The 11,389-nt window shown below is 41.7% G+C and overlaps 1 protein-coding gene across 5 annotated transcripts in view; it reads left to right on the top strand.

Annotated features, from left to right (window-relative positions):
* Nucleotides 1-8,817, top strand: part of pik3cb (phosphatidylinositol-4,5-bisphosphate 3-kinase, catalytic subunit beta) — a 37,945-nt gene extending 29,128 nt beyond the window's left edge. For all 5 annotated transcript variants that reach the window (XM_076143648.1, XM_076143640.1, XM_076143655.1 and 2 more), the window contains 13 exons: nt 85-135; nt 703-891; nt 1,275-1,396; nt 1,642-1,785; nt 2,283-2,382; nt 3,096-3,292; nt 3,572-3,681; nt 3,886-3,964; nt 5,111-5,278; nt 5,377-5,500; nt 5,709-5,854; nt 6,453-6,585; nt 7,169-8,817. In XM_076143648.1, the coding sequence (XP_075999763.1) occupies nt 85-135; nt 703-891; nt 1,275-1,396; nt 1,642-1,785; nt 2,283-2,382; nt 3,096-3,292; nt 3,572-3,681; nt 3,886-3,964; nt 5,111-5,278; nt 5,377-5,500; nt 5,709-5,854; nt 6,453-6,585; nt 7,169-7,306 (1,701 nt within the window). In that variant the 3' untranslated portion in view covers nt 7,307-8,817. The remainder of the gene's footprint in view (nt 1-84; nt 136-702; nt 892-1,274; nt 1,397-1,641; nt 1,786-2,282; nt 2,383-3,095; nt 3,293-3,571; nt 3,682-3,885; nt 3,965-5,110; nt 5,279-5,376; nt 5,501-5,708; nt 5,855-6,452; nt 6,586-7,168) is intronic.
* The last annotated feature ends 2,572 nt before the right edge of the window (nt 8,818-11,389 follow it).

An 11,389-nucleotide genomic window follows, 5' to 3' on the forward strand; every position in this document is an offset into this window, starting at 1 on the left:
CAGGATGTGCTCAGCATGCTTCCTCTACCTGGCAGTGATGCATCGTTGATAGATTCACTCCTAAAGTTCTCGTGTGCCTTTCAGATACTGGAGAAAGCTGCAGAGATCGCCGGGGCAAGTGACTGCGCACCCATGGTGAGTGGAAACGTGTGTGACGGAGCGTGATTGTGTCGACATATAGTAGTGTAAGAACCTGTTAACATGGACACAAGGTTCATTTTCGAGGAACCACACTTTTGTCACTGTTGCATGGAATTCTAAATTGGACTAATCTGATATATGGATATTTTCTTTGTTTCACCAATCCTCTACTTAAAAGTCACCCATGGGTGTGTCATTACTTTTAGTAAAAGTTTGGCCCATATGTTTTGTTTCTGCAATTTGGGACTCAATTTATATTTAATCATAATTTAAAGCCTTACATCATTCCAAATGTACCTTTTTTTTAATCCAAAAACAAAGTTGGCATTAACAGAATCAATTTTAGTGGATTGTCATTGTGCAAGTGCAGTCAGCCTGGTGATTAGAAACCTGGAGCTATTTTGTTACTCTGCTGCCATCTTGTGGCACTTTCTCTCTATGAAGCTTCATTCGGTCATTTCCTCATTCACCTTCATTATGTCTTCCTCATCTCCATTTGTCATCATCCTTCCCTGCCACCTCAACCTCACCAATCACTGTCTTTCCCATCCTTTCTGTCAGGGCCGTGGTGGGAAGAAGTTCCACATAGAGCTGAAGGAGATAATGGAGCGTGATCCACTCTCTCAGCTGTGTGAGAATGAGAAGGATTTGATCTGGACTCTGCGATACGACTGCATGGAGAATTTTCCACAGTCGCTGCCCAAGCTGCTGCTCTCTGTCAAGTGGAGCAAACATGAGGACATGGCTCAGGTTAGACCGAGTATAAAGCCTTTATGTATTTTAACAGTTTATTTCTATTTATTATCAATTTCCATTTCATTCATTCAAAGTGAAATAAGTAGTTTTTTAGTTTTTGACATTGTTGCGAGCTCTTCAGGTCTTCAAGTCTATTAAATGGTTAAACTTTTAAAAGACAGAGCTGTTCAAATGTTATACTCTCTTTAGATTACAATGTTTCCACTTTTTTGTTGTGTTTTCTCAATTGTAATTGATAATGTAATTCAACATCTATTAAATTCAATGAATACATTATTTTGTCCGTGTGTGTGTGTGTGTGTGTGTGTGTGTGTGTGTGTGTGTATGTGTGTGTGTGTGTGTGTGTGTGTGTGTGTGTGTGTGTGTGTGTGTCTCAGCTCCAGGCTCTGCTCCAGATCTGGCCCAAGCTGAGTCCCAGAGACGCTCTGGAGCTTCTGGACTTCAACTACCCTGACCAGTATGTGAGAGAATATGCTGTACAATGCCTGCGTGACATGAGGTAAGCAAGCGTACCCATAGACATTCATGTAAAACACATAATCATCACAATACATACCGATAATGTCAGTTGATGCCACTAACTCTGATCTGTTTTATTGTGTGTAGTAATTGAAATTTGAATGGAAATGACTTTTTAGAACTTTTTAGGAATGAAAGACCAAAATAAAGAAGTGAAAGACAAAAGAGCCATCCTGAGAAACTCATCTCTCTCCGTCTCTGTTCCACTTGCTCCTTCCTCACCAGTGACGAGGAGCTGTCGCAGTACCTCCTCCAGTTGGTGCAGGTCCTACGCTACGAGCCCTACTATGACTGCGCCCTCACCCTCTTCCTCCTGGAGCGTGCCCAGGGCAACCGCAAAATAGGACACTTTCTCTTCTGGCATCTCCGGTGTGTGCTCTTTGTGTGTGTGTGTGTGTGTGTGTGTGTGTGTGTTTGTGTGTGTAGTTGCACATTAGAAAGGCATTACAAAGAAAGTGAATAGGATACTGTGTTTACAGAATGGGAGGAGTGCACCACTTAACCCAGGGGTAAGCAACCTGGTGCTCCATTACATTCTTAAATTGTGTAAATGTGTAGCTTACACACCAAAATACAGCACGGGAGGTGAATGCACTAAAGAGTCAGACAGTGTTTCTATTCTTAGACAAAAACAAAATAGGTATATTTCAGAAAATGTAAGCCTCACCCTGCAAAGACGGTCAGAGAATTCGAGTGAGCAAACCAAATCGAGTACATCAATTCAGCTGATTTTCTTTCTGACCAGAATGGCCCAAAGTGGCTGTTTGGATAGTAAAGGTTGCTGACCCCTGACCTAAAGTCTTACCAAAGTAAAGTCCACTCAAGTTTCTGGTCTCACCCAACTTTCTCTCTTATGCCTTCTATAGGTCAGAGATGCACATGCCAGCTGTTTCTGTCCAGTTCTCCCTCATCCTGGAGGCGTACTGTCGAGGTAGCATCCCTCATATTGAGGTTCTAAAGAAACAGGTAAGACACACACCGCCTCATCCACACTCTTACTCCAACAAGCAATTTTTCAAACACATATTATTTGGTTATCTTGATTAGCTGTCTGTGTTTCTGCTTCTGGCCTCATTGCATCCACATGCCATCCCAACTTTTACCCTTACTAGTTGCTATTCATGCACCAGAATAGCACCAGTCCATTGTCAGCCCCAGCAGGGCCAGACTGATGGTATTTTTAGTCTGTCACAGCACCAACTGACTTTTTGCCCTCTGCAGTGCTGTTTTCTGACAGTTGCTTCCTCCTATTTCCTCATCAACAGTCATTTTTCTGACCATTTCCTGTTTTGAGAAGCATAAACACAGGGTTGGAATGGCAATGCTGACATCATCTGTTATCTGTAGAGAGAATGAGCTACTCATTTTGTCAGTAAAGGGGAGGCATCATTCCAAGGATTGTGCGGTCAGATAATGGCGAATTGGGAAATCTTTAAACATCACTGGGAATTAGTTAGAATTCTATATTGTATCCAATATAAAATAAGATAAATTATAACTAAACGTTTGAGTCCATTTGTTATCGATTTCAAAATGGTGACAGAATGCTTCTTGAAATGTACTTGTGGCCTAGTTTAATTCCAAAATCCATACCAAAAGAGCATAACACACAGTTCTGTAATTGTTTGTGCATGTATTGCTCTCGTATTACAACTTAGTCCATCTTTTGACCTTTCTAGGTAGAAGCCCTGAGTAAACTCAAGTCTGTGAATGAGCTTATTAAACTGGGAACCATCAAGAACGCTCGCAGTAAGACCAAGGAGGCAATGTTAACCAAGGAGGCCATGATGACGTGTCTGAGACAAAGTGGCTATTCAGAGACGCTGTCAGACCTGCACTCTCCTCTTAACCCCAATGTCCTCCTGTCTGGCATCAAGTAAGGGCTTACGGCTTTATTGGTTACTTGATATAGGAGAGTGTGTAGACATTACTGTTGGAAGTTCATAGAATGTTTGGGTTTATCCATGGGCCTTTGAGGTAGGTTAGCAATACTACATCTCTGTTCTAGATCATCAGACTCGGTGGTCTTTTGTTATGAAGTTTAAACATTACAAGCCTTTGAAGCAAGAGTGTCCAATTTGTAAATTTATTCAGGAGTAGGAGATTTACTTTTGAACTGATGGGGCTCAAGTTTTTCTCCTCTTTTGCTCTTCAGTGTGGAGAAGTGTCGATACATGGACTCTAAAATGAAACCGCTCTGGATCGTCTACAACAACAAGCTGCTGGGAGGAGACAGCCTGGGCATTATCTTCAAGAACGGAGATGGTAGGCGGAAGGAAAGGAGAGGTGGGGGGTTGGTGGGTGGGTTGTGAGGAGGGGGAGAGGGAGATCATCATCACCGCCATCTTTCTCTGTGTGTCTTCCTTTGAATGCTTTTTGAACATGAACATTTTGCAGCTATTGTTGACTTTGGTTTTGATAACATATTTTTTTTTTCCTTTCCTCTGTACATTCCCTCTCTTGCCCCAGATCTAAGGCAAGATATGTTGACGCTTCAGATTTTGAGGTTAATGGATCTGCTCTGGAAGGAGGCTAATCTCGACTTCAGGTGAGTGTTTCATACATGCGTGTGTGCACAGGCAGACAGACAGACAGGCAGACAGACAGAAGTGTCAGGCTTGTTTGTTCCTGCTGCCTGTAGGGGAGAGGAAGCTCTGCTGGAGACACTAACTCACCCCTCGCTAGTTTGACCTCCGAAGTTTCAACACGGCACACGCACACACAAACACTCTCTGCATTACATCCTAACAAGAGCCACACTTTCTCACTTTTACAAACCCTTTTTCTCAGACACTGACATCTGGATTTCGGCAGTGCAGAGCGTTGTTTTGACAGTTGAGCTAAGGACAGTGCATCAGATTACAGGGACAAAGGTTCAGTTTGAACTCAGTGCTGGGGACAGACGATGTAAAAGAACCGTGATGGTTCGTGTCGGCCTGTGTGTTTGTTCTGTGATTTATTGGACTTATATTGTTCACCAAATATCATTCCTTGTCATCAGCTGTCTGTAGGGATTTTTCTACCGAGTGAATATGATAGTTGGACTCAGCGCCCATCACACAGAGAGAGGCTGTGAAAGCATTTGGTCTTCATTAAACCAGGGTTAGCTAAGGTGTCGAGAATAAGATTAGTGGGGTTTTGCGCTCAGTGATTGATCAGTAAGCCACAGATTTTCATCATCCCATCTGTTTTATGAGGAAGATTTGTGCAGATCCTTATTATTCTGGACTGAATTAACATAAAAATACATCATCTTTTGCATGTGTCATGCGTGTCACTTTGTAATCACATTTTGTTTTTTTTAGATATAACTGTACACTGTAAGATCACCCCTTTGCGCTAAGAAAGAGTAGATTGCACATATTTTTCTTCTTCCTTATAGAATACTATATGGCTGATCTTCCAAATAAACTGTTGAACTGTCTATACATGTCAGATTTCATATGATATACAGTATATTCTTATAGTATGCATGAGGGTTATGTTGAGTGGGAGCACGACAACCAGACACAGCTCACTTTTCAAAGTAAATGGGAAAGCTTTTTTCCGCTTAGTTACCCATTCCCCTGAAAAGGTTATCGATTGTATATAATAACATGTGACCAGTTGTGTGCCACAATCTGTTCCAGGATGAATCTGTGCACAGTACCTTCATTGATATCAAATTATTTTCTTCTCTTTACATAACATGCAGAATCGTGCCATATGGTTGCCTAGCAACAGGTGACCGCGCAGGGTTAATTGAGGTGGTGTCGTCGGCCGACACGATCGCAAACATCCAGTTGACCAGCAGCAACGTGGCAGCTGCTGCAGCCTTCAACAAGGACGCCTTGCTCAACTGGCTCAAAGAGAGAAACACGGGGTAAGATGGTGCTCAGTGTTCAGGTGTAGAGAGCATAGTGATTGACTTTGTCTAGTCCAGTGAAAGGTTTCCTAATGGTGTCTGCTTTCTTTTCACAGTGATGCTCTGGATCGGGCCATCGAGGAGTTCACCCTGTCATGTGCAGGCTACTGTGTAGCCACATACGTCCTGGGCATAGGAGACCGCCACAGTGACAACATCATGGTCCGCAGCACTGGACAGGTAAGTCAGACAATAAGTTTAATCAGTTTGATTTATACTGTGGGTAAAGCACAAACGGTTGTGTTATTCCTGTACTGTTAATTATAAGTACTGTTTATGTGCTTATTTATTCACAGTGGATGTTGTTGTTGTGTGTCTGTAACAGTCTTCTATTTAGTTGCTTTGCTTTTGCACAGAGATCATTGCTCATCTCTTGTTTCTCTGTCAGCTCTTCCACATAGACTTTGGCCACATCCTGGGAAACTTTAAGTCCAAGTTTGGCATCAAGAGGGAACGCGTGCCATTCATCCTAACCCACGACTTCATCCACGTCATCCAACAGGGCAAGACGGGATACACCGAAAAATTTGGCAGGTTCGTGCAACATTGTTTCGTCTCGCAAGGAACGAACAATTCGTCACCAGTGAATAGCAGTTAAAGATGATGTTATAAGGCTATTTGGCATAATTTGACTTTAATTCTCATCCTATAATTTTCAGCACCTAATCCCCAATATTGATAATCTGATAGAGTTCAAAGCTGCATGTGTTTCTTAAGGGAGGAGGTTAAAGACGTCTCTGAGCTGTGAGCAAATGGCTCTACATGCGTCTCTGCTGCAGTGTACATTGTGTACGAAACAGATTGGGGGTGGAACAGTTACACAATTCATTTATGACAGGAGGAGGAAATCCCCTGGTGTCTTGTACACGCTGTCATGATGACCTTCATTTCAAACAAGCACAGCCAGAGCCGGCATCTTGCTCGATCCCCTGTGTCATTAGCTCTGTCAATAAATTCTCCTCACTCTCTTTCATCATCACATCGGCGTGTTATGTCAGCATAGCTCAAGCTTGATGAATTTTTTATGAGAAAAGACCAGGCACTGTTGGAAATTAATTCAATTTCAACTGGACACTGTATTTGGTAAATTATCTTATTATTATTATTATTGTGTTTGTGTTTTATTGTCTAGTTTCCGTCAGTACTGTGAGGAGGCCTACCTGATCCTGAGGAAGAACGGCAATCTCTTCATCACACTTTTTGCCCTCATGCTTACTGCTGGACTGCCTGAGCTTACCTCAGTCAAAGATATCCAGTACCTAAAGGTAGCACACACACGCGCACACACACACACACACACACACACACGCGCACGCACACACGCGCGCGCACACACACACACACACACACACACACACACACACACACACACACACACATACAGAATGTCCATGTAAATCAGTATGAAAGAAAACAAATGATATGCAGTGACCCATATCCTGTATTACAGACTACACTGATTATGAGATTGAAGACACCTGTGATACTAATTAAAGGAAATTGCCTGCATGGAATTTCACAACAATCCAATCATTTGTTATCACCTCTGAGTTGGTATCGATACTTTGGTCCAGAACATTTTAATTTGTTTTATTCAAAATCAATAGCAAATTTGTATTTTTATTTATATCAGCCCGAAAAAAAAGTTTTGAATAAAATAATTTAGTTTTTATTCTAAGAGTGCCTACACTTGAAGCCAGTCTGTATGTTCTGTACATACACATACTGATGATGTGGTGTGTAGCTTTACTGCCTGGGATGAGTTTGCCTATAGAAGTATTTTGGATTGATTTTGATTGATTGAATGATTTCCACTAATGCTGTTCCTCCTCTCCTTGCCCCCTTTAGGATTCTCTGGCACTGGGTAAGACCGACGATGAGGCCCTGAAGCAGTTCCGCCAGAAGTTCGACGAGGCCCTCAGAGAGAGCTGGACGACCAAAGTCAACTGGATGGCACACAATGTGGCCAAAGACAACCGCTCCTAGAGTAGCCATGACCCCCCCCCCCCTCAAGGCCAAGGGGTCAATTGTCAGGAGGACGCAGTGAAGGAGTGTGTGGGAGGGGGGCCAAGGTGTGCAAAGAAGACAGGGTGTGACAGCCACCCAAATCTGAAGAAGGGAAACTGGCAGAATATCTCAAACAGGAGCCGATTCAGGCCCAGATACTGAATGTGCTGACAGTGTGAATCCACTGCCCTCAACATTTCCCTGCTTGCCTTGCACCGTTCTGGCACAGTGCCTCTGGAAAAATCCAAACTTACAAGTTTCGTGACATTTCTGTGGATGGTGACTTGGAAGGTTGTCGCAAGTTTTGCACAAGCACAATATTCGATTGAGTACACAGACAAAGGAAGAGAACGGAAGCAACCAATCTGTCCACTGTAAGATCAGAAAGTGTCACCAGTTGACAAAAATGGGATTTCAAAGTGGCTCATTTTGTCAGACGGACCTGTGTTTAAATGACACCAACCACAATGCCCAGACGAAGTGCATCTTAAAAACGCCCGCAATGCCTCCTGCTTATCATCAAAGTGTGCCTCATAACTGCGGGAAGATTGTATTTGTCTTTCTTTTGCCATTTTAGAATTTAATCCCAAGACTTCTACGTGCCAGACTACTTTAAGTGTGAGGGAATGACTGATGGAAGAGGATTCATTGGAGAAAGAGACACCCTGAGCCTTTAGTTTGAATCTCACAGTCCTATGGACGGTGAACACTGGAATGTTTTAAGAGCGACATGAGAAATATGAAATATGAAATATGTTTCAAAATGAACTAAACACTTTATTTTTGGTTTCTTTTAATTTTTTGAAATGACACCTTGCTTCTTTTCTCTCTACATCATCAAATCAAGACCGTTTGTCGGACGACGTTGTTGGAAACATAAGTGAGTAATCTCCATCACAAGTTGTGGACTTCAATAAAATGGACGTCAGCTTTTCGGAGCGTCATCCCGCTCACGCTAACAGCCACGGCAGTTAAACTCACTGAGAAATAACTGAAGCGTTTAACAAGCCTGGTAGGACCAAAACATAAAGCAAAATGATCAGTTATTTTCTTGTCCATACTGTGTTTTTAATTTTATGGTTCACTATTGAATGTGCAAATCTGTTCCGCTCCCTCCTTTTTAAGTGTAATCTGTTTTTATATGAGCAGTCGTGGGAGGGATTTATCAGTGGGGACGTTACACTGCGATACAAAGCTACTTTTTTTTGTTTTGACATATGGTGCTCATCCAGCATCTGCATCTGTGTTTGATTGTTGTGCAATATCCATAAAGATGATTATATGAACCATATATATGAGTATATACGACCTTGGGCCCAGGCCTAAGCCTATAACAGTTTTATCTCTGTTGATTTATGTGTGATGCTGCTGTTTTTCGCACCACTAGCCTTCAACGGTCTCAGACACTGGATATTGTCAAATGTACAGGCTTTTATTGTTTGCCGGTTTGTGTTTTCATAGGAGTTTTATTAAAGTTATTTTCCACCATGCTCCATTTTCCTCTGTGATGTGATTCCAGTTGTGGGTGGCGTGACTGCCTACCCGCTTAGGGAAGCACCTTAGATGATCTATGTGTTTTTTGAGCCCTGTGATGCTTCTTTATCGACAGCCGGCCATAAATACAATAGCTTTTTGCATGAGAAGGAAACAGCAGCAGTCTTGACTCAACTCCAACCTGACCAGCGAGAACCAGAATATTCTGAACAATGTAGCGGCGACTTTCCCCTCAGCAGACTGATCAAGGTGAGATGTTGGAGTACTGAATCCGGTTCTGGTCCTTCCTGTTTGGAGCATGATCTAACCGTGACCCCATGATTTCATACATGTGCGTGGAATTCTCACATTTCACCATAATGATTCTTCCCTATTTGTAATTTTGATCATTTTACAAGCCTGAGTTGTTGTGATCAGTTTAGTTTATGGGAACTGTAACCATAGATTGTGTGAGTGTGTGTGTGTGTGTGTGTGTTCTCACACATTTGTAGCTGCATCGCCTCTGCTAACCTCCCACCCCAAGCTGTGATTGAATGACAGTAAACTTGAAAAAAAAAAAGGGAATCTGAAAATGTGGTTTGTCATCTCTGCGCTGCTTTTTTTCCAATTCTTGTTTTTCTGCCTGCATCTGGAAAATGATTTGCTGTCATTCAATGTGGAACTTTGATTTAACAGCATTGTGCAGTCCTCTATTGTCGATTCATTATTACACTGACCTGCAATGTAGCTCAGAGTGAATCATCAAGTGGATGTGTGTTGCTCACTGGTTACATAACATGATAACCAAGGTCTGAGGATGCAAACGCAGTATCGCAGGTCTACACAAACAGAGAATTACTTTGAGGTAACCATATGTACAAAATGGAATAATCTATACAGTGTGTAATGTTTTCTATAGGACAAACTTGGCCTTGGGTTTATATTTGTATTCAAGGACAGTGAAAAAAGATATAGATGCATCTTCAGGAACGACTTCACTTTCCTCTGATTTCATCAACTGAATCATTTTAATCTCTTGGTATAAAGCTGGTGATTCTGTCTCTGCTGCTCTCTCCAGACCTCCTCCTCCTTCGTCCTCTCCCATCACTGAATGAAGCAGGCGCCTGATGGTCCCTGACGGTGGCATTCACAAAAAATAATGACTGCATCCATGCACGTCCATGCGTTTGATGGCTAATCGGTAAACCAGGTTGGTGAGTTTTCCAATTATATGAATGATGAATGATGTTTTTCCCCCTCCTTTCCACTTGCTTTGCAGATTACAGTACATTCTGGTTTCTACACAGACATGATAGTAAATGATTATAATGTAGCCAATCTTTTAAGATGGAAAATTGTCCAAACCAGGCTTCTTTTATTTTTCACCATTTAGCTAATATCACCTGTTATCCAACAGATGGCGCCATTTCAGATTCTTTGGCAAATGAACCCCGTGAACCTTTAATTATTTGCTCAATTTATTTATTGATTCATTCATTTGATGAAAGGAGTCCACAGTTGTCCAAGTTACATATGATATTGTTCATTTAAATCATTAATTTGTACAGCTGAGTGCAGAAGTGAAAGAAAACACTGAGGTTAAAGTGTGTAAAAATACTAAAATACTAATATTAATTGAAATAACACAAAGACAATTGTTCTTGTCACATTTATCTGCAAAACTATCCAAAAGTTACTATTCATTTATTATGATATCACACTGAAAGTACTTAAAGAGTAATATTGTGTTTTAATATGCAATGTCATTTTGATAGGTTGTTAGATTTGGAGGTTAAACTGTTGTCATCCAAGCACTGAAGAGTCCACATGCATACAAACACTTGCAGCTTGAAGTTGACCTGAACATTCCAACCTCGAAATGCAATCCAACCTACAGCAGGACAACAAAGCACTGTATCATATGGCTTCCCTGCAGCCCCCATGTGACTCCATCACATTATAGAGCTCCATTAGGCACAATGGCAAAACACAACGGAAATCCTCTTAATACATACAGCGTAATATTAAGTAGTGATATATACACTTAAACTATAGAGGATGTCTGGTTAGGTTAACACGATAATCATAACTAGGATACCAGGGAAGTATCTTTAAATCCACCCACATACTGACTCACTTGCTCCACCCACCCAGGGACTCCTGATCTCCTGCCACCTACAACAAATGAGGTTTGTGTGTGTCTTTATGTGTGCTTGCAGCATGTGAGTGTGGATGTGGCTTGTGGGATTGCAGGGAAGTAATTCGAAGTTTGATTTGACAGGTATGAAAACAGTGATGATGTCAGCTGTGAACATGAAGAGTGTGAGGAAAAGCCAACTGGCAGCAACTGGCAAGGTTTGTACTCTTTCAACAATTGTAAGAAAAATGACTTGACTACTGCACACAGACACAATAAATTGAGGTAAGAGACAGAACAGAGACTCATTTTTCTTCATCATGGCGCCTTTATTACTGCAAATGAGTGGGTGTCGATCTGTTTGAACCAAGCAGCACCTCTTAGCATAACAACAACAAAGCCTGAGAAACCTAAAGTTTACAGTGGGAGCATGCAAAGTTATTGAAATCCAC

This window comes from Genypterus blacodes, unplaced genomic scaffold (genome assembly GCF_046128005.1).
Source record: "Genypterus blacodes isolate CSIRO-AG114 ecotype Tasmania unplaced genomic scaffold, CSIRO-AGI_Gbla_v1 ptg000003l_1, whole genome shotgun sequence".
Taxonomy (NCBI): domain Eukaryota; kingdom Metazoa; phylum Chordata; class Actinopteri; order Ophidiiformes; family Ophidiidae; genus Genypterus; species Genypterus blacodes.